The 23,870-nt window shown below is 42.8% G+C and overlaps 1 protein-coding gene across 1 annotated transcript; it reads right to left on the bottom strand.

The window, feature by feature from the left end:
• Nucleotides 1–1,217: 1,217 nt before the first annotated feature.
• Nucleotides 1,218–21,881, bottom strand: OLFM4 (olfactomedin 4). The gene is made up of 5 exons (XM_082365784.1): nucleotides 21,645–21,881; nucleotides 16,554–16,706; nucleotides 10,520–10,732; nucleotides 8,525–8,684; nucleotides 1,218–2,069 (listed from the first exon to the last, which is right to left on the bottom strand). The coding sequence occupies exons 1-5, from the start codon at nucleotides 21,837–21,839 to the stop codon at nucleotides 1,267–1,269; spliced, it is 1,524 nt and encodes a 507-aa protein (XP_082221910.1). The 5' UTR covers nucleotides 21,840–21,881; the 3' UTR covers nucleotides 1,218–1,266.
• Between the last annotated feature and the right edge of the window lie 1,989 nt (nucleotides 21,882–23,870).

Here is a 23,870-nt window from a genome sequence, read left to right as displayed (position 1 = left end):
AATAAAAGAGTGAAAAAACACAAGAGACAACACTTTTTCAAACCACATTTTAATCATTTATTAAAAGGGGAAGAATACAGCATTTAAGGAGCCAGTCCTATCAACGAAGACTTCTGAACATCAAACGAAAATAGACCAAGACGGGATGATAAAGCCATTTTTTTTCCACATTTCTTCCTCGAAAAAAATTAAAATTTAATTTTCTTACAAGTTTCAGGCTTAAAGACAAAAATTGCATGAAGCCATTGATATGACTTAATACAAGTCTAACGTATGCTCTAAGGGCTTTATTATAGAACCAGATAGGCTACCATTTTATCACGGCCGTTTGCTTTTCTTATGGTCTTAGAGTTGTGAAAGTAAAAGTTCATGATGAAACAAAAGAATATTAGTTTTGTTTATCTTATATCTGTTCCATTAAAAACTGGTTAATTTTTTTTTTTTTTTTTTAAGTAGGAGTTTGGGGGAGGTGTGAGAGGAATTGATTGGTAAGTCTGGTTCTAATCTTCTGAGCTGCCTTTGGAATGAAGTTATGAGGTAGGAGTATTCTACTGACTCTTATGAAGGTCAAAAGAGAAAAGAAAAACCCAAGTCCCTCCTCTGCAGATCCATCTGGGACTGATTAGATAATTTAATGCCTAAAAGGACTTTTCTCCAGAAAACTCAGAGCATTTCACAGATAGAATACAAGCACACTGAATTTACTTATCTGATACATACAAAACATCGTTCCACATGCTAGTAAGAAAAACAAAGTTGGAGATTTGGACCCTCAAGGAGCTTCAGATATTAATCTGCCTAATTAAGCCCCAGATTTCTTTCAGATGTGGAAGAATTAACCAAGCTATATGGAGGGGAACTGGTCCTTGAGCCCTCTCTTTTGTACAAAGAATCCCCAAAGCCATACAGAGTTCTCTTTAAGTTCCTTAATTTCCAGATGTCACCTCACCAAAGGCTTCCTTAGAACCATGATGCCCCGAGACCTCTGACAACCCACCCACCCTGAAATGACCTTATTTCAGTTGAGAAATGCATCCCAGGAAGCAGGTGGCTTCCAAGAGAACTCAGCCAATCAGGGCAATGTCCTAAGTCTCTAGTGTGGTAGAACTCTGCTCCCAAACATTACAACTAAGCAGATACACTTTTGAATCCTGAGTCCCGCCCCCCCTTCCCATCCCTCACTCCCCCACAGATACCTAAATAAGTGGAGAAGACCATTTTTTGTCAACAAAAATTTTATTTCTCTCTACCCTAATACATAAAAGTTTACTGGGGTATCTGTTGGAAGACAAGATCATAATTCAGAAGGTAACCATCATTATAGACAAAAAGTTTCTGCTCGAAAGGATGATAGTTAATACTCTGTAGGTTTTCCTGCATCTTCTGCATTACAATGTTAAGTTTACCTTCTTTCCCTGTGTTTGTGTCATAGTAGTAGAAAATCTCTTCTGTTCTGGTGTTCAGAGTACGGGTGGCATACAGAACCCCACACACCATGAATGTGTTAGTAACAGATGGTTTATACTGCTTGGTATGCCAAGTGTTTAGCACCTCAAGTGTGGTGTCGTTGAGTTTGCTAATCACCATGTTACCAGTGCTGGCTTCAGTTGCATAAGTCACCCACAATCCATTCTCATCCACAGCCAAGTCGATATCTTGCCAACCAACATTAGCATAAGAAAAGCGGTTATTATAGGCAGCATCAGGGAGAGTTCGAGTCAAAGCAACTGTGTTGGTGGTCAGGTTAACTTTGGCAATGTCCCGGGAGCTGTACCAGTTGACATACATGTTATTCTTATAAACTACTGCACCACCACCTTGGCCATAGGTTATCCTGTTCTGTTGGGCATTTGTGTACAACAGCAAATCATCCAGTGTATTGTAGAGTCTGTAATATTCCAAATATCTCCCATCAGTGTTCAAAGGTGCCACCCAGTACAGCCCTTTGCCTGGATGCTGAGGAGAGTAATCCCGACCCCAGGCACCATACTTATAGGAAAACCCTCTCCAGTTGAGCCGAATCATAACCGGTCTGCTGATGTTCACCACACCGCCATGAGCACAGCTCCCTAGAGGAACAAGCAAATAAAAGGGCATTCTTAGAGAAAATGAATGACAAGATACAAACAGTTTAATATCCTAAGAACCAAAGGAATCCATAAACATTTTTCTTGTCAACGTTCAATGACAACCGTGGTCCTGATGGAGAAGAGGCAAAACCTACTCTTGGTTTCAGTCTCAGTGCAAACCTGCTGTCAGTTCTAGAGAGCACTACCTTCTATTCACATGGATGAGCTTTCAATCTGGAAAATGGGGATAATGAAACTCCCAAGAGCCATATTAAAAAGCATTGAGGGCCCAGAAAGAGGAAAGGAGGACTTGGTGAATTTAATATATTTTCTTCTATGAGAAAGCGTTTTGTCAATAATTATTTTATTTCCTTTTTCTTATAGAGAGATCAAGAAAGTAAGATCACATGAGAATGCTACCCTATTTTCATAAAGCCAGAAGTTGCTATTCACCAGGGTCAGGGAGAACTGGGATGAAGGAGAAGTCTGTCCTAGGCAAGTCTTTCTTCCCTTCACCCTCTGCTTTTCCCTGGGACCCCAAGGGCATATCCACACCAGGTACCAATGATGCCCCAAGCTACTCTCAAAAGAGGAAGTTTTTACTATGGCATTTTAAAAGATACAGAAAGATGGTCCCCTAATGGACCTCTAAGAGGTCCTCTAATGGTGGGATTTCAGCCTTGAGAAGCCATGGAAGTTATTATAGGGCAACATTGCCTGCTCTGTGCCCAAAGCATAGCCGATCACATAGATCACTTGGTGACCCATCTCACTGCACAGTTACAAGGTGGGCCTTGCTGTTCATAAGCCATAGTCTACTGTGCCACAGAATGACAGGCAAGCACTTCATCGTTCCCAATCTGTTGCTGTCATTGTCACAATGTGTACAATCAAGTGGGACCAGACTCACCGGTCCTTGAATCTACATTCCCTGTAACACTTGGGCGCATAACTCAGTCTGGGCAATTTGGCCCTTTGCAGAGCCCTCCGTCTGAAATGCCTGCCAACCCAGACCGTTTATGAGTTATAAAAAATAAAATAAAATTCCTCCAGTATTTTTACAATAGCTATCTAAAGATTTGAACACACATTTTCTGGAATCTTAACAAATACCCTTAAAAAACTGGTCATAAATTTTATTGGAATTACAGAGAAAAGTCAACTTCAGATACATTTGAGATCATGTTCCCTCATCCTTTAAATGCTTGGAGGGAATCAGGGAGCCATGGAGAGTGTGTGAGGTGGGCTTGGGCCAGAAGCAGAGCTCCAAAGAATTGCCCGAGATTAACATTGTGGGGAGCAATGGGGTGCAAAGCGTTTGACTCTGAGTCCCTACCTCTGACACACACGGAAAGACCCATTCCTTTCCTTGCTAAATGCCTCCTCTTTCTCCCCTCCTCATTCAAGGACTGTTCAGAGATGAAACCATTACTAGAAATCCTGCTTTTATTTTTCCAATCTGTTGGGGCTTTTTGGTCCTGGAATTAAATACGTGCTCCTTAAATGCTCTCATAAATCCGCAGTTGGTGGGAAAGCCAGCCAGCCATACAACAGGTAGAGAAATGAAACCCCTCTGTACCCAACCTCAAATAATTTTGCATATCATTAAGCAGAACACAGTCGCGGGTTTATTTTAATAATGCATGCACCATTTCATAAATAAAAAAGCAACGTGTGTTCAGCCAAGAGACTGCTCTCCACTAAAGAAATAATAAATAAAATTATAAATTATTATTTCCTCTTCTAAAAGTGATCTCTCAGATGAATGCTTGTTTGCTTTTGTTTACGAAACAATGCATGAATTATTAAAATAAAGTTAGCGGTGTGTTCAGTTTAATGATAACAAAAACTGTTTGAGTTTCCATATGTTACAAACTGGATTTTCTAGTTAAAATACCTTCCCGAGAACTTATTTATTCAACTACATTTCACTCTGAGGAAATGAAAGAAAGTCACTTTTTCCTTGCAGGTTAGAAGACTTAGGCATTATTTGCTTAATTGAATCTTGCCCTCCTTGAAAGGAAAGATTCCAAACCAACAGCAACAAATTATTTAAGGAAAACTTACGATGCATATAACACATTCAAGCATTTTATCATGAGATTAAAGAAAATAAACTATTCTGTCCTAGATGTGGAAATCCTCAGACATGAAGGAACCAAAATAAACTTCTCTTAAAAATCACTACTACTACTACTACTACTGTCTCATCATTTCACAAGTTGACCAGGTGATTAAAATTGTAGCTGGTATAAATATTAAAACTGCATGTCATTTAAATCTCTTTTCCTCACCCCACAACAATTCTAAACATCTCCTGTCCTTTTTGTCATCCTCTCTTTATCCTCTATCTCCTTTAGACCATTTTTAGAGCCCTGGCTCTCATCAAAGGAAGTGGAAATAAGAAGAAAACTAAGTATTCTTGTCCATGCTACAGATGTGGCTACAGCAGTGACAAACGGCTGACAAGGCTATGGCGGGTTTCCTCGACTCCTGGCGACAAACCGTCTTAGAAATAGGAGTGAAACTGACAGCCAACCCAGTGCCCACTGCTCATCCAGCCCAAGCAGAGACCCCATCCGCCCACCCCTTCTACACGAGCTTCTCCCCGCCCTTTCTAATCTTGTACCCCTTCCCAGCCTGCATTTCAAGGTCTTAGAGATATTCCATTCCTTTCTTTCTTTATGCCAACTTTATCCTACCACTGGAACAACAACCCACTGTCCAACCCTGACCCGAGAATTATGAAAAATCAACGAATCCTTTTGCATTTCCTGATGGAAGAGAACACACCATAGAACTGAGAGTGAAGGTACCCTTTCAGCTACTCCGCAAGCAAAAAAGCCAAGCTAATTTGGTGTTAATCAGGTTGGTGAGTTATTGCAACTTCCTTGTCACTCTAGGAATCACAGGTGCACCTCTCTCTCCATTAGAGCATCTGTGGAGGGCAGCCTGGTACAGTGAAAACATTGCCAGATTCCAATTCAAATCCTGACTCCAGCACTTATGAGCTGCGTATCCTTGAGCAAGTTACCTAAATTTCTGAGCCTCAGTGTCCTTACGTTAAAGGAAAAATAATGATACCTACTCTGCAGAATTGTGAGGAAGAGTAGACAGAAGACATATACATTAGACTCAATAAATGATAACGATCAGCATTATAATCACATCCATGTTACAAATGAAGGTTTACACGACTGTTTCCCCTCCAAGATAGTGGTTTCTGCAGGTTTCTGTACCTACCCTGATAATCCGAGTGCCCAGAACAGGACCAGCCACCCAGTGGCACCAAATTATGTTTGTGGAAATAAAAACTGATTAAATCCCCCAAACTCACCTTACCCTTATTTATAAAACTCTAGCTCTTTACCCTGGTACATAACTGAAAGTTTCCAAGAGCCTGGTATTCACTCCACTGAACATAATGCAAGGAACCCTCTACACCCGATAGCCTTGGTTGGCAATCTCTTCTTTGTCATGCAATTTATTAGATATGGCCATGGTATTCTGAAAATATCCTGGGAGGCCACACGGTGAGACTTTAAAATACTCTAACTTGGCTGTCTCATGGCTAGTAGCACTTTTTTTTTTAAAGCTAAAGATTATATACCAGCAGAGGAAACTTAATCTTGGATCCATCAATGCCCTCTCTCACCTGGGCAAGTGAACTTTGTCTGAGCAAAGACAATAATACAATTAAAATGGTTATAATCATAAAATGATTAAGATGAAATTGACAAAATGGATATATGTTACCTAACACTCTGTTCCTCCCTAGGCTTGGAATTTTGGCCGGTCACCCTACATCTTTCGTGGACCATTTACTGTGCACCTACTATGTGCCAACACAGATCCTTGCATCTTTGAGCACAACAGTGATGACCCCTGGGCATTCACATCCTATTTTCCTATCTGCAGTCCTTTAGATTCAGGGGGAGAACAGAGAGAAACTGAAGTCAGTTGTTTTCAGGAAAAACAGTTAATGAGCACACAAGGCCAATTATTTTAGATTAGAAAGTTCTATGAAATGAAGCAGAAAAGGATGCCATTTGCAGCATAAGCCATCTATAAAGCAGGTTTTATCGAACCCTAATGCTATGTACTGGCTCTCAGATCAAGCTGACCGCTGGGGTAGCGAACTGCAGCTGCCCAGAGGGCCCAAGAGAGCACAGAATTACTTTATAGCTGAAACTTGCATAGAGTGTTTTTTGTTCCCCGCAACTCTGCAGTGAAAAAAAGCAGACAAGCCAGATTTTAAAGTCCCATAATAGTGCGAAACTTTAATTAAAGTCTCCACAGGCTCACAACTTTGTGGTGCCTGGGGATTTTCCAATTCTGCATTATCAACCAATCCAAACAGAAAGAGAGCAAGTGAAAGAAATTGATTTCAAAACATGACAAAAAGTCAGTTTAATATAAACATCATAAATATAATATGAACAGAGCTGGAGGAGGGCCAAGTGGCTTGGCAGGGATCCAGCTACAGCCAAGGTTGTGGGAAAGTGAGAGGAAATCTGCGTCCAATTTGTTTAAACAACACAGCTGGGCTGGGCTGGCTCACAAAAGTCTAAGTGTGAGGACCTGGGGGAAAGTTCTAGAAAAAAAAAAAGCTAACAAAAATAAGAAAACAGACTCACTGTTTTCTTCCTTAGATACTAAGCCATGTACTTTCTCCCCCACCACCGGCCCTGAGTTACTGAAGTCTAACCCTCGAGGTCCTGAGATGACAGGGAGCAAGGGGCCTTGCACTTCGGCCTCAGCTCTGTCACCAGCTGCCTGTGTGGCCTCAGGAAAAGCAGTATCCTCACCACTAAGTTCCCTCCTCTGAGACATGACAGCCCTGAATGTTCTTTCCTGCTCTAAAATGTCCTCATTCCAAGGGATGCATAGAAAACTGTGGCAGAAAAAAGCTATTTCATGAGGACAATTTGCTGAGGTTTAAAAAAGAGAGAGAAAGAAAAAAGGATGGGAGGGATGGAGGAAGGAAAGAAAGACTTGCTCAGGTAGTATCAGGAGTGGTCGCTGCTTGATTCCTGCCCTCAGGGAGCCCTCCATGGCCCCGCAGAATGAGCTCTCATTTCCAATGACGACGTTGACACCATTGATCCCAGACCACATTTAGCCAGGTTTGTTACAGAGGACAGAGCATGGCCTTTGTCCCAAACCTCTGCATGTCATACTGTGACAGATTCCCAACTGCAGAGGGAGGGAAGGTAGGGCTCTGAACAACACCAAGAGGCTTATAACTGTGGCAGTACTTAATTAAAGCCTTAAAGAAACCAGTGACACTGACAAGGATCCAGAAACGCATGGCCCAAAAGGAAGCAGGTTGTGACAATAGGAATGAATGAAAATAACAAGAGCTGTATGATTTGATGAACAGATACTGTCCCCGTTCAGGCTGAGATGCTCAGGATGTGCAAAGAGAGCTTCCCTATGACCCTGGCTCCAGGGCTGGACCCTGCGGCTTTAGTTCTCCTGGAGGGATGTGCCGGAATGCACACGGATCTAGCACTGCTTTTGTTTGCAGCAAGGTGTTCACTTCAATTATCCTCATTAACAACAATAACAATCACCAGTGTATAAATGCCAATCACAGAGCTCTGAGTTTCCCAAGACTTGTTTTGTGAATCCTCACAGCAACGCTGCAAGGTAGGTATTACTGTTCTCCCGTTTTACCAAGGAGGAGATTAAGAGTCTTTCTGCTGTGGCTACAGAGCTGGAAAGTTCAGGCCTTTGGGGTCACAATGCCATGCCCCTGGCCCCTACACTCCACCGGCCCATTCAAGGAGGTACTTATGGGCACCCACCTCTATGCTACACTTAACCCCCTCCAAGGATGGTTCCTTAGAGAGGGCCACGCCATCTTTGCCCTCCAAGAATTCACAGTCCAGGAGGGACGGCAGGACACACCTTCACGTACTGGACACGTGGAGCCATCCGTTAAATCCTCAGTGGATCCTGGGATGCACTCCACAGCACGTGCATTTAAGGAAAGCAGGAAGGAGAAATAAAGAGGTGGAAGGAAGGAGGGAAGGAAGGAAGGAGGGATGGAGGATTCAAGGCGTAACCCAGCTCATCACATAAATGAGCCAATCAGCCCTTACAATCCCCAGGACAGCCCGGAGGGGATGCCACGCAGATTGCAGGCGCTTTCACCCGGCCCTTGATAACCAGACAATCACCGTGGAGACATTTCTTCTGTTAGTAAATGCAAAGAGGTTATGCGTAACTTATTTAATTTTGTCTTAAATCAACTCATCGTCTGTGCTTTTCCTCTGTGAGCCCCAGGACACAACAGTATGTAGAGCTCTGGTAGTTGAGATTAAAAAGCAGGGAAGAGTAAACTCAGAGCTACAAAAATCCCATCCTTCCTTCACCTCCACAATCCCAGAGCCCTTCCCCACCCAACCCTTAGCTCCTAATGGGGCCTGGTAAAAATGGGACCCCCTTACCTGGTGCAGGGGGAGGGGGTACGGCAGGAAGGTTTTCGACTTTAGAGTCCTCACATTCCTTGAGTTTCTCCTTCAGAGCCAGGATTTGTCGGCGAATGGCAAGGACATTGTTTTTGTCTAGCGTCTCAAGCTTCTCCACCAGGACAGTCATATTCCTTATCTAAGGAAATCAAAATTCAGAGTGACTTTATATTATTGTGCAATTTCCTTCATAAACATTCCAGGGCTGAATATGTCACTTAGGGAAACATTGCCAGAGAATACACCTGAGATTCTTCTGACTGGTTTCATTTGGAAGAATACATTTCATGGTTTAGCGTGAATGCCTGTCAGATTGCAGGCCGATGTGTGTGACAAGAAGAAAATGGCAAAGATTTTAACAGCTTTAATAACAGAGAACAGGCTCTGTCTAAGTATCCACAAGTGTCCATTAAAGTTCATCTCTAATAACCTTCCCCTATAAACTCGTGTTTACTCATGTCGTACTATAATTAAGTTTCTAATGAATGGTGAGGGCCAGAGAAAACCTAAATTCTAAAATACAGAACTGGAATTCTCAATGATAGCCCATGTCATGACTGTGCTAGTAAATTCTTGTTGATATAAATTACTCAAGCAAAAAATCTACAAACAATAAATGCTGGTGAGGGTGTGGAGAAAAGGGAACCCTCTTGCACTGTTGGTGGGAATGTAAATTGATACAGCCACTATGGAGAACAGTATGGAGGTTCCTTAAAAACTAAAAATAGAACTACCCACTACGACCCAGCAATCCCACTACTGGGGATATACCCTGAGAAAACCATAATTCAAAAAAGAGTCATGTACCACAATGTTCATTGCAGCTCTATTTACAATAGCCAGGTCATGGAAGCAACCTAGTGTCCATCGACAGATGAATGGATAAAGAAGATGTGGCACATATATACAATGGAATATTACTCAGCCATAAAAAGAAATGAAATTGAGTTATTTGTAGTGAGGTGGATGGACCTAGAGTCTGTCATACAGTGAAGTAAGTCAGAAAGAGAACAACAAATACCGTATGCTAATACATATATATGGAATCTTAAAAAAAAAAAAAAAAAAAAAAGGTTCTGAAGAACCTAGGGGCAGGACAGGAATAAAGACACAGCTGTAGAGAATGGACTTGAGGACACGGGGAAGAAGAAGGGTAAGCTGGGACGAAGTGAGAGAGTGGCATGGACATATATACACTACCAAATGTAATTTAGATAGTTAGTGGGAAGCAGCTGCATAGCACAGGGAGATCAGCTCGGTGCTTTGTGACCACCTAGAGGGGTGGGATAGGGAGGATGGGAGGGAGACACAAGAGGGAAGAGATATGGGGCTATATGTATATGTATAGCTGATTCACTTTGTTATAAGGCAGAAAGTAACACACCATTGTAAAGCAATTACACTCCAATAAAGATGTTAAAAAAAATAAAAAATAAATTACCCAAGCCTAACATTAATGGGATAGTCTTTACCCACAGAGCTTAAAAGGCTTCACGAAAACATCCTCACAAGAAACTCCTTTAAAGAGGCTTGTGGAGTATGTGGAGAAGCATTCCAAGAGGGATCCGGACTATGTGATCATTCAAAAGGAGAAACAGACCTAGCAAATCCAAAAGTGTGGTCTTCTAGTCCCGTGAGGAGAAATCCAGAACAGAGAAGACCCCTTGATCTAGCTTGGCCATGGAGTTGTTCACACTTATGTCATCTCTTTTCTAGAGACACTGAAAGGCCATTTGGTTCTGGGGCAGGACTCTGACCGTTAGACAACACCTACTCCTCAATCAGCATGTTCCCAATGTGTGTAATTTACTGTTCAAAGCCAGGCGTCCATCTAAAACAGAACACGGGCCTTGCCAGGCGGTCATGAGAGAGTACAGAATTAGACGTCGGAAGAGGGACTCCGATCCTGGTCCTAGCACTTGCTCACTGAAGAGACTTTATTATTAATGCACAAGAAGTGATTTCATTCCTTACCTCCACTTCCAGCTGGTCAACGATCACTGAGCTTCCAACAAAACCGACCTTCAGCTGTTTGATCAGTTTCTCCATCTCCTTCACTTCTATCTTGATCAGCTCAAAGTCCAGTTCAGTGTAAGAAATGGTATCTTTTTCCATGATCTCTATTCGGACGGTTAGGTTTGAGAGCTTCTTTTCATACACGCTGATTAATTGCACATACTCCTTCACCTGGAGGGGAATCAAACAGCTCAAGTCAGTTTTCAGAGTGATGTCATACAGCGTTCCTCCACTAACCAAGTCCTCGGGGACTATTTGATTGCCTTCAATCTTTTTTAAGTAAAGAAATGGATCAAAAATATATTTACCTAAATATTTTTAAAAATCTATCCAAATACAAAGAATTTATTATTACAGTGGGGGAGAGGGTGGATTTTGCACTTGCCTAGACTAAAAATAATTGTGCTTCAGGATCGTCATTCGCAAGCATATTTTAATCTCCCTTTTAATGTTTGAAGATATTAGCTCGTCAAACTAAACTCGTTTGAATGCCTTTTGCCCGCCCTCCTCTGCTTAGTACACATGCTCTAAATCAGGGTTTCCCAACCTCAGCACTATTAACATTTGGGAATAGGTTGTTCTTTCTTGTGGGGGGCATTTTTGTGTATTATAGGATGTTTAGCAACATCCCTGGCCTCTAGATGCCAATAGCACCTACCCACCCCCCAGCTGTGACAACCAAAAATGTCCCAGACATTGCTAAATATCCCCCAGGGGCAAAATCACCACCACCACCCCCTTCCCTCCATTTAGAAACACCGCTCTAAATCTAAGTATTTTCTAGAAGAGGGAGAAATGCTCTGAGAAGAATTTCTTCTCTGATCACCAAATGCAATGAGTTTTGAGCCCCTCTGCCTTCTACAGCGTGGCATAAAGACTCAACTTACAAATTATGGTTTTCTCCAGATATATGCCCAGGAGTGGGATTGCTGGATCATATGGTAGCTCTATTTTTAGTTTTTAAAGAAACCTCCATACGGTTCTCCATAGTGTCTGTACCAATTTACATTCCCACCAACAGTGCAAGAGGGTTCCCTTTTCTCCACACCCTCTCCAGCATTTAGTATTTGTAGACTTTTTGATGATGGTCATTCTGACCGGTGTGAGGTATTGTAGTTTTGATTTGCCTTTCACTAATAATTAACAATGTTGAGCATCTTTTCATGTGCCTTTTGGCCATCTGACGTCTTCTCTGGTGAAATGTCTATTTAGTAACTAACAAGAACCTACTGTATAGCACAGGGAACTATACTCAATATTTTGAAATAACCTATAAGGGAAAAGAATCTTAAAAAAATACATATATATATGTGTATAACTGAATCACTTTGCTGTACACCTGAAACTAACACAACATTGTAAATCAACTATACTTCAATTTAAAAAAAAGATCCAACTTTCTCCACAATATGTGAGGGTATGTGCAACTGTAAAGTACACATTTCATTAAGTGCACCCACATATTTATTCCAAGTTTATTCCAAGAACTGATTATTGCAATCAGACCTTTAAATTACACATTTGTTGCATATTTTTGAATGTCTGATCATTAAGTTAAAATACTTGCAAAAATTCCCATGGTGGTTTAGTGTATAATTGGAATCTCCAAATGGATATTTCAATAAACACAGTTGGTGGCTCTTTCCGTATCTGATCTCTGGAAGAAATGTCATGGCTTTTTTTAAGGACCTGCTCATTAAAAGTTGACGGTTTTATATTCTTTTTAAAAATTTGAAGAGAAGTAATACTTTTCCCCCAAACTTCACTAATGTCAAGAAGCTGATCCACAGGGCCTGGCTGAATTCAGAGCCAGATGTCAGCCTCTAATCTTCCTAATACCAAAAGCAGCCCTAACTTCTGTCATTTTAGCCCTTCCACTTAACCCCACTGTACAAATTAGACACATAGGCCATGAACATAAAGGGCTAGGGCTTCAGGCGAAGAGGATTTTAATGAAAGTTGAAAACGCAGCCTTTGGCACTGCTAGTGTATCTCCTTCATCAACTGATGCTCATTGCCATTAGAGGATGCTGATAAGGCTGGTGACATTTTGGTGGATAAGGAGGTTAAAAAAAAAAAAAATATATATATATATATATATATATATATATATATATCTAGCAAGTCCCACTCAAAAGTACAAACACATATATAAGGTAGCCAGGTTTCAACTTCTCCAAAAATCAGGCATAAAACCTTGGCTGTGAGAAAAATAATAATAATAATGAAGTGCCAACCCATGGCAGAAATGGAAGTTTGTGAAATGAATATTCTTGTTGGCATTTGGCCTTGCCAGCTCTTGGAACAAATGAAACACCCTCAGCTTTCCTGGAACATTTTGGTGGCATATCACAGCTGTTGTTCTATAAAAAATGAGTAGTTCAACTGTCATTTCTGCTAAATAAAATGTGGCTCTCCCGGATTCTCACTGCAAACCTCAGAGAACACATGGTGGTGGGCCTGCCCTTGTTCTGCCCCAAAGTAAAGGGTCTCTACAGATCTGTTTGGGGAAAATCTTGAGGTTCCTTCAAGAACTGGACTTGACTGGAATGTCAAGAATAGCTCCGGGATGTTCAGGAAAATTGGAATCGTCCATGGAGTTACAGAAGGCAGGAGAGAATTTGAGAATGGGCCAGAAAGACGTTGTGGTGTGAATGTTACTAATTTAAATAGATTGTGAGTCTAAACTCTTCATGTGTACGGATCTCTAGTGTTGAGATGGAATGGACAATTCTGGAAACATCCCAACTCTCCCTGGGAGGTGCAGCCTCAGCAGAGGTGCCCGGTTTACCTGGGGATGTGTAGCAAGAATATGTGTCCAGCCCTACAGGGACAGTTCCCTGGGTCAACATTTTTAATGTAAAGCTCCCCGTCACTACAAGTTTGAGCTTTAGACGACTCATCTACACTTGCCCTCAAACCCTCAGCCCTTCATTCAGAGCTCCCATTCTTCTGTTTGTTATGCACGTATCATGTCATTGATGGGTTCTAAGCATCAAAATCTCTTTGGGGGGTTGTTGCTCTATACAGTCAATGTGGTCTTGTAATAGATAGGGATGCAGCCCCAGCTGGCTATTAAGCTAAAGAATTAGTTGGCTTGTGTTTCTGCCAGTTCCTCAAAACCTGTGATCATCACCATAGCTAGATTAATTGAAATAAATAAATGTACTTTACCACATACTGTCATTTTAATATATTTTTTAACAGCAAGATTAATTGAGCTTGAATTGGCCGTCAAGACATATGAAGCACTTTGCAGCTAGATCCACCTAAGCTCAAATCTGGCTTCAGTACTTCGTGGACAAATCACTTAATTTCTCTAAGCCTTCATTTCCTCCTATAAACTGGGGGTAACGGTATCAAGCTCACAAGATGATTGTAAACTCTAGAGATAATGTATATTAAGTGCCTGGTGTAATGGATGCCCTATAAATTACAGCAATTATTAGACAGTGATTTCAGGTTTTTTTCAATCTGACCTTTTAATTTATTATATTTCACTGCACAAAACGTCGCTCAATAGGTGTTGTTTGTTTATGGGTTGCCTAAATGTCTCCCAGGCTGCCTCAACCCTCTCATGCATGAGGAACTATTAGCAAAAGTGTCATATTTAAATAACTTGCCCCAAAGACCGTAACCCTCTAGAGAAAAAAAAATTCTGAGCCGCCCTCTGTGTTGTCTCCTTTCTAAGTACAGTCACACAGGGACATCTCATAAGAACAGAAAAGTATAAAATGCTTTCAGCATCTTATGCAGAGGCCGTCCCTGTCTTCTCCGTGTCCTGACAGATAATGAATCAAAGTAAGACAGTCCAAATCCTTTTCTACTGGCCTGCCCAAATGGGCGTTCCCCCAGGCCTCTAGATAAACGGTGATTTCCAAGGCAACCTAGGGACAGCTATAATAATTCACCTGGAAACTCAAAAGCCCTCAGCTGAAGAGATACTTTTGGATGGAAGGCATTACTGACCTGGTGCATCTCTTCTTAGAGAATGATAACCGCATGGCAGAGAGGCAAGATAATGACTGAAAGAGAATGATTCCGAAGACCCAGATTCCTGACCTGGCTTAACCAGCCAAAAGACCTTTACATTTATGTCTCTTTACCCTCATGAACCTCAGTTTTTCCATCCCTACAATGGGGTAAAGAACACTGGTTTACGTGCCTTAAAGGGTTGCTTGAGAGTAGAACCGGAAGCATTTAGAAAAGCACAAAGGGAAGCTTTTACTGTTATTGTTGATATCCTCACCTGTCACACCCCGAATCCATTATGCAAATCTCAGTGGGCAGGTCAATTCCTTTCTTAGGCCTCAATCATGATTTTTTTTTAGAACCAGCTACTGACACTTTCAGAACTGGAAGTTTTTCCACCTAGTCCACACTTCTTCCCTGCCAATTATTAGTGAGGCGGATACCACCTGCCCCCCTTACAGGATTGGAATTAAATGTCCCAGACTCACAAACCTCTCCCTGGAGCAGCCTGGGGTTTCAAACTGCCCTTCACATCCCTGCCAGCCAAGAAGACATGCATATCAGTAGCTTCCACTATTTCAAAGCAAATTACTCTAACTGAAAAGATCTTTACCTAGGATTTTCCTCCACTTGTTATGTTTTTATGCAGAACTTCTTATCTGTACTTGATTATGCTGGAATAAGACTATGAATATTAATGAGTGGAATTTATAATTTAGTTCTGTGCCTTTTCTGCTGATTAATTCAAGGACATTTTATTTCTTGAGAAGCTAGGTTCCTGGAGTCGTCAAACACATTTTCCTGGACACTCATTTAAACTTAGAATATTTATCTACCAATTCAGGTTGAAAGCAGGGGCTCAGCCTCATCAGAACTTTTGTCTTAAAAGAGAGCTAGGCTCGATGTTGAGGTAGCTGAGCTGAAATTTCTTGGGAAAACTTATTTTGAATCTTGTAGGGAAGCCAGAGCTCCTTGTAAATTAATGGAATGGTATTAAATAATGCATAACGTGATGATAGCCTAGCTTGGACTTCACCTGTACAGAAGATGGAAGCGCTTTTGGTTGATTTTTAACTTGGCTAAAAAGGTTAAAGGGGTCAAAACTGGAATGCCAAGTTCATTCCTCCAGCCAGCTCAGAGAAGGGCTAACCCCGTGAGATGACTTCCTCTGGCTGGAGAAAGCAGTAATCAGGGGGTCAAGTGGAGGTTTTTATCAAGGCTGAGCCACCTACTAGTCTCATTTCAAATTCCCAGGGAAGCCTTCGGTTTGGGGCTAATGCTGGATGCATTCGATGTAATGTCCCTGCTGAGACAATAGAGGCTAACCCCAAGAAAGAGAGAGAGGGAGAGAAGAAAGAGAGTGAATTGAGAAGAGAAAATAGGAGGAAGATAGAGGAAAAGAGGGAGGAAGGAAGGAAGATGAGAGGGAGATTTGTGGGAGGGGAGGAGGAGAAGGAAGGGGAAAGACCAAAAGCAAGAGAAGACCAAAAAAAGTAAAAAACAAAAACAAAATAAGAAGGAAAAGGGAAAGAAAGGACTGAGGCAAGAGGAGAAATACAAATGAAGGAAAGGAGGAATGGAATAGAATAGGCTGGAAAAAATGCAAGGGCAGGAAGATAGAACATAAAGAGGACAGAGGAGAGGAAAGAAAAGAAGGCAAAGCTGGAGGAATGACCAAGAAGAAGACCAAAAGGAAGAAGCCACAAAACCAAATACAGATTTCAGAGTTGAAATTTACAGGGAGAGCTCAGGCTTCTTTCCAGCTGCATGCACACCATAATACTGAAGAGAGTTTATCCTGTGGCGTGACTCACCTCCATCCCATCTCCTTCCTGTGCTCTCACTCTTCCTGCTATAAAGAACTCCATAGGTTACTGTGAAATAAATGCTAAAGCTTCCATTAGATGCAAATGTGCTCTTTGATACAGTGAAGAAAGGCTGCTTATAAAGTCCTGAATAAAAAGTATTTTGTTTGTTCTTAAGATATTGTTGGAAGAGGAGAAAAGAATAAAATACTTACTATAGAAAGCTCTTTCTCGAACTTCTCGGTGACAGTTTGAGCTATGATTTCCAAGCGTTCCACTCTCTCCACAGGAAAGGTGGTGTCTGGCAGGATAACGGAGCACTGACAGGTCCCATGGTCATCCTTGGAGCCGGTGAAATTGGACAACGACTGTAAATAAAAATAAGTTCAACATCAGTAATAAGCCGGGAAATGAGCCTTTGGCAAGGGGAGTGACAGAAACTGGCTTGTCAAAAGAGTGCTCAGAGGCAAGCGAGTGGAGTTCAATACATAAATGAATGGAATCATAGAAACACCCCAAAGCTGCTGCCATGTCTCCCAAGTGTAGCTCAGTGTTCAGCCACCTCTCCACCTGTTAAGTAAACCATATCATTCTCCTCTCTGGAAGAGTCTTTAAGGAAACTACTACTGTCCCCATGTAAGGAAAAAGAAATAAAGAAGTGATGAGAGGACTTCCCTGGTGGCGCAGTGGTTAAGAATCCGCCTGCCAATGCAGGGGACACGGGTTCGAGCCCTGGTCCAGGAAGATCCCACATGCCGCGGAGCAACTAAGCCCGTGAGCCACAACTACTAAGCCTGTGCTCTGGAGCCCGCGAGCCACAACTACTGAAGCCCACACGCCGCAACTACTGAAGCCCACGTGCCTAGAGCCCGTGCTCCGCAACAAGAGAAGCCACCGCAGTGAGAAGCCCACGCACCACCACGAAGAGTAGCCCCCGCTCGCCACAACTAGAGAAAGCCTGCACGCAGCAACAAAGACCCAACGCAGCCAAAAAATATAAATAAATAAATAAATAAATTTATTTTAAAAAAAGAAAAAGAAGACGCGATGAGAGTCCTAAGTTGGCAATTCTATCACTTACTGGACCTGAATTCTCTTTAAGTCTCTGTTTCCTCATCTGTCAAATAGAGATAACCTGCTTCACAGGGTTGTTCCCAAGAGGAACCAAGTAATGTAAACCAAGTCCCTGGCACATGGCAAGTGATCAGTAAATGTCACTCTCCTTTTCCTTCTACGCCCTCATTTTCTTTTCCACACTTCTACCCCAGCCCCAACCCAATGCCTTTCAGGAAAGTGAGGAAAACATCAAGGATGTGGGTTACAGTGAAGCTATGCAATGCAAATTCACATCCTCTCTTCACCTGGGAAAGTGTGTAATTAACATCCTTCAAAATGGCAACAAACCAGCCATTTGTTAAAAACTGAGCAATGTATGAGTTTGAAGATTTTGTGCAAATTCTTTTTAAGTTTTCCAGCTTATCACTTGCAGAAAAGTCATTTTAAAATATTTGATGTTTCTTTAGTATATTCAGGCTCACACTTTGGTGCCACTGCATATTTTAAAATGACAGGTTTGAAAGATCCTGTTTTTCTTTTGTCCCCTTTGAACTTCCCCAAGGGGATCCCAGCACAATTAACTTTTTTTATTACTACAATTGCCTTACAGAGTAACTCTTGGCAGCCGACTGACTGTGCCTTTCAATGATCTTCTCTGACGGCCAGCCCAAAACTCACCTGTGGAACATCAGCCCGAAGGGTCTCTTTCTGAAACTACCAAGGGGAGAGCGATGGTTTTCAGAGTCTGAAGAAATGCAGGCTACACTTCTCAATATTTCAGTGATTTAATGTCTACCACCTTCCCTGATTCCTGAACAAGCTGGACGTGGATGCTTCTATAATCAAGATCTAGTCCATCAGTGACCTCTGAACCAATTAATTCAGGCTTTTGCAGCCAAATTGCTTGTTATTTTAACCTAATCTTCTATAAGATGAACAAATACATATATATATATATATATATATATATATATATATATATATATATATATATATATTTGTACACAAAACTCTCTGTGCCACGTTAATTCTTGACATTGGCCTCAACTTTCTTTGCCAATCACACCCCACACCTGCAAAAACTGGGGAGTAAGGAGGAGGGACGAGCAGGTTTATGCTGAACACTGGGGGTGGGAGGAGAGTAAGGGAAGGGCCTTTGCCAGGGACAAATAAAGACTAGACAAGCCACACCAGGAGCCTGTCAGAGAGCAGCTTCCCTGGGAACCAGCTTTATCACTCCCACGGAAGGTAGAAGGACTCTAGCTCAAGCGTGCCAAGGCTTTTGCAGGAGGACCTGTCCATGTCATCATGGACTTTTGAAGAAATAGCTTATTATAATAACTGTCTACCAAAAAAACAACGGTCTTGCATCGCATTTTGACAAGGGGAGGTCAATTAGCTGTACAAGACAGGGTTGGACCATTCTGAGAGTTCTTGAAAAAGCTCTGTCAACTCCATAAACAGTAGAGATCATCAAGCAGTCTCTAGACAATCAACTAGAAACTACTAGCTCACAACATTTTTATCCTGAAGTTCACCTGAAAGGCAGGCAAATAATTATGAGACCTGCTGATAGCCATTCCACTGTCTTGTATTGAACATCTCTGTCCTAGCACAGTGGACTTCCCACCTTCCATCCTGCTTATCATCAGCCCAGCGTGCTCAGCTGACATCAAAATGGTCCATAAGTTTGATCAGTGTTTCCCATTAGAGATATTTCTGCTCCTCGCATTCAAAGACCAGGAAACGAATGGTGATGGGTCTCTTTCTGTGGCAAATGCTTAATCTCTATGTGAGTGTAATATGGGGGATGGGAGACAGAAAGAAGCACTTGTCCCCTTGGCCTTTGGAAGGGTATGTGATCCCCCTGTGGACCCCACAGACACCTTACACTGATCAGTTCTCACTCGGCCTGTGTTCATTTCACATTTACTGGTGTCTACAACTTGCCAGGCTCTGGTCTGGAGCTGGACAAATAAGAGACAAATAAGGAGACAAATAAGACCCACTTCCGGCCCAGTGAGTCAGGCCCCTTGTCGTTATGAAAGCCTTAGTGTCTTTTTCCTCAACAAGCCCTTTAGCCTGATGACAAAAGCATGTGACTCGAGGTTCTGACTCTGCCAGTTGCTGTGTGAGGCGAAGTACCAAGCCTTTTCTTGTCTGTGAATTGAGGACCGTGATAGCAGCTCCCCTCTTTGCAGGGCGACACCTGAGGCTGGCGGAGTGCTCTGAGCACTCCAGCGAAGGTGCGACTCACATTTGTGATCTCAGGTTGCAATTGGTTCTAATTAGCAGCCAAGTCTAAGTGCCTGTAAAGATTCAAGGCATAAAATAATGGTACTCAACATTTTCAAAGTACAGAAAATGATATGTTTGGAACTTGCTCAATGACAGTTATAAAGGGGTTTTCCTTTCCACTTTGCAAAGAGCTCATCAAGCAGCCCTAGAAAACTGGGTTTATAGCGGAAGTGACACCTAGCCTGCTGTAAAAAAGAAGTCGGAGACGTGATACTAACTCACCAGAGGGAGATAAGTAAACCAGGAAGGAAATTAAAACCTCTAAGTATAATTTAACTACCATTCCTTATCTACTTTTAAATATTTATCTTCTTACCAAACAACAGACACTTTGGGTTTCTCTGTTTCTTGACCTATATTTTCTTTTCTATTATTTTAGCTGATCACCTTACCTAAAAACTGGTTTCTGATTGGTGATAAAACCTCAAAATATACTACTAATTTTCATTTTAATCTTTTTAAAAAAATGCTAACCAGTTCTCATTGTCCCCAGAAGTCATTTAGTATCATGGAATAAAATGATATGTCTGATTTCTGGCTACAAAGAATCTTGGTGCATATTCATGATTCCCAAGCCATTCTCTTCTTCAAAATAAGCACTTTAAATCTATACTCTCTGAAAATATAGAAAGCTGCATGGAGAGAGATGGTGAAGAGCATGAACAACTAAGTTTGAGCTGTATCACTGGCTAGTTTATTGACTTTAAGCCAATGCCTTCATCTCACTAAGCCTCAGTTTTCACATCTCTAAAATGCGACAATTAATTGTACTTACCTCTGAGGTTAAATAAGATAATATATATTCTGCACTTAACGTAGTCCTGACATTTATAAGGCACTCAGTAAACATTGTTACTGCCATTTCTGAGCCCTGTCCCAACCATTTCATTTCATAATCGACAAATTTTCATTGCCTTTGAGGTTCTGATGGTGAAAGGAAAACAAAAGTCTTTTCCTCCTCTTTTCCCGTTGGCCCTTCCATTCAGATGATCCTATAAACAGCGACCTGACCTGTAAGTAAAGATCATAGAAGTGCAGAGGACAGCCTCGGGGGGAGTTGAGACTCCCCCACTCCAAATCACAACTTAGCAAGGAAAGCCTAGGTTTTGCAGAGCAGGACTCCTACAGAGAAGCCCAGAGGTGATGGAGGGAGGAACTGCTTCCTGCACCTTAACTTCTCACCCCTCTGTGCCTCTTTCCCTTTCTTCAAAGGAGATCCAAAGAGGGCTCATCCCCTAAAGAACGAGGCTCACTGCACGTTGTAGAGATGTGGGCTAGCTGGACCAGTCCCTTTCTAGTGCATGCTTTGTTTTTCATTCGTTTGTTTGTTTGTCTTGTTTGTTGCTACTGCTATTGTCATTCTGAGCTGGAAATGGCTCTTAAGATTCCTTATAAGAAAGACTGAAAAGAGTTAACACTCCTCCAGGGAACTGTGCATGTGTAACAGCACTTTCCCAAAGACCAGGGACCCCTCCTCCACCTTCTGTCACCCATCTCCCTTACAAACAGGCTCAGAGAAACTGTCAGGTCTCCAACCAAAGCACTGTGGGTCCCTGATAGCCGCAAATCAATTAGACAAACTTCTGGAGCTTCTACTGGCAGGGCTCATCCCCTAACAGCTGGTATCTGGGAGAGAACCCCGGCATCTTCATTTATTTTAGTCCCCTCCACCCTGCCCCGATTCTAAAGTGCAGCCAGGTTTGAGAACCTCTTGAAAGCTTAGATTCTTTCCCTAAAGCCCCCAGCCAGAGAACCGAAAGGCTGTCTCTCCTGCTAACAATTCAATTATTTTACCCAGGTTTTAATTCATTTTCAGGGCACCTACAATTAACAAAGGGAGTCGTAAATCTTCTCGAGTGTTCAGGCCTAGCCATCCGTGAAATTATATTCAGTTCCCCAAAGAGCCAGAGGAAGGGAAGGAACGCGGCTATCAGACTCTGGGGCATCCTCACCTGGGACTCGGAGCTGGAGCTGGACCAGCCAGAGCCAGAGGTGGAGGTGGAGCTGGAGCTGAAGTCAGAGGTGAGGAAGGAGGTGGAGGCGGTGGTGGGAAAGTGGGTAGAGGTGGCGGTGGTCCCCCAAACACTCGCAGCATCTGAGTGGAGGAGGCACAGAAGGGCCAGCAGGCTGGGGAGGTCCGGCTTCATCTTGTGCTCTGGGCTGGGGCCACTGGCTGCTGCAGGAACTCCAGGGCCTCTTATAGTGCCCAGTGGGGATTTCCCCTCGGGCCAGTTTGCAGGGAAAGAGGAAGCTGCCAGAGAGCACCTGAGCACCCAGGAAGGTGAGGACAGCCGGGAACTTGAGTCACCTGCACATCCGGTCCTGGGCCCCACTCTGCCGGCTGCCCTTAAATCTGGGTATCTCTTACCAAATCTTAGCTCAAATGCGCTTTTTCAAGCCCAATGTCTGGTTTCCGACTTGATGCTTCCTTGAAACAGATGGGATGAAAGTAGTCTTTGTGGATGAAAAGAGCTTGGGGACCCCAGGAAGGAAAAGTAAGCCTCAATCTTTTGCCCAGAAGCCATCTCTATTTGTCCCCTGCCCCCCATTGTCCTGCATGCTGCTTTCCAGGGAAAGCTAGGGAACTCCATCTGGAGACTGTGACTCTCCCCAGGGGATTCCCTCTTCACTGGCTACTGCCCAGGCTGTCTCTGACCGCTCCCTTGCAGTGTCTCTGACCGCTCCCTTGCAGGGTCTGCTTCCAGACAAAGTTCTCTCAACAGCCCCACTCAGAAGGAGACACCAGCCACGTGTCTGCCCTGGGACTTCAGTCAGGGCTCTGCGCTATCAATCACTCGGCCCCGTGAGCTTGACAGAGGAGAAAGAACCCAAGCAGGAGGCTGCCCCAGACCCAGTTCGGGAGGCCCATGGTTGAACAGTTTCTTTCTCCAGAAGGTTCTCTCTTGACCTCCTTATCCCAGACCCTGTTGTGAGCTGGTTAGGCATTCAAGAGCTCAAGGTGTATTCCTGAAACTGAGAAATAGGGGTGGTCTTCAGGCCCATTTACACCCCCTCCACCGTTTCACACACCTCTGTGACCTCTGCCTTCCTCCCTGCAGGGGAAAAAGGGTGTTGGCCTGAATATTCAAAACCAGCTCTCTCATTTAGTCAGTGGCCTTAGGCAAATCACTGAGCCCCCTAGTGTGATAACAATTCCTAAATCATTAGAATTAAATGAATTATTGTATAAGAAGTTGCTTATAAGCTTTGAAGTGCTATACAAATGTCAGATTTTTTGTGTGTGCTTTTATGGTTTTATTTTTAATTTCCTAAAGCCCGGCTCAATATGGTTTGGGTTCGAAACAGGGAAAGAAGGTCCCTGCCCCTCACTGTCCCCACCCCCAGGCCAGGAGCAGTTCAGAAGACCTGGTCTGAAGGATCCTTGCACCTCACAGGCTGCACAAACTCTCAGAATCAACACTGTACTCATGTGAGAAGCAGGATCTTAAACCCTTAGTACATTATTCAGATACAGGGGAGGGGACGGGCAGGAAAAATACGAATGAATGAATAGAGAGTGAGGGAAGGAAAAGAGACAGAGAGGGAAAGGGGGAAAGGACAAGTCTCTCTTTGTCTGATGTACCCAAGGTGCCCTGGGGTACACCCTGGTCCAGCGCCCCACGTAGCCCCCAGACCCCAAGCGCTGAGTTGGACACCTCACCTATACCAGTCCCCCAACTTTAGGGTCCACACCACCCCCGCCATCCAGTCTGTCATTGTTGCCTCCTCATTGAAACACACCTGACCAGCCACACAGGGTGCCTTCTCAGGCCAACTTTATACCCACATTCACGTGGACGTGGTGATAGGCAGTTAGAGCAGACCCAGGAAGGTCAGGAGCATTTTCCCAGAAGCTTTCTGGAAGCAACAGGGTCTGCTTACCTTATCTGCTCTAAGGCAATGTGCAATGAAGACTGAGGTCAGGGACAGGGGATTCATGGCCGTCTGTTAGGGGATAGGAAGAGTATTTTTTTTTCTTTTTTATTTTTTTATTGAAGTATAGTTGATACAATGCTGTGTTAGTTTCAGCTGTACAGCAGAGTGGTTCAAATTTTTATATATGTGTATACATATATATGTGTGTGTATATATGTATATTCTTTTTCAGATTCTTTTCCATTATAGATTATTACAAGATATTGAATATAGCTCCCTACTGCTACACAGTAGGTCCTTGT

The sequence above is a fragment of the Balaenoptera borealis genome (assembly GCF_965194805.1).
Source record: "Balaenoptera borealis genome assembly, chromosome: 18".
NCBI lineage: Eukaryota > Metazoa > Chordata > Mammalia > Artiodactyla > Balaenopteridae > Balaenoptera > Balaenoptera borealis.
The sequence above is the reverse complement of the archived record's forward strand: the minus strand, read 5'-3'. Positions and strand labels throughout refer to the sequence as shown.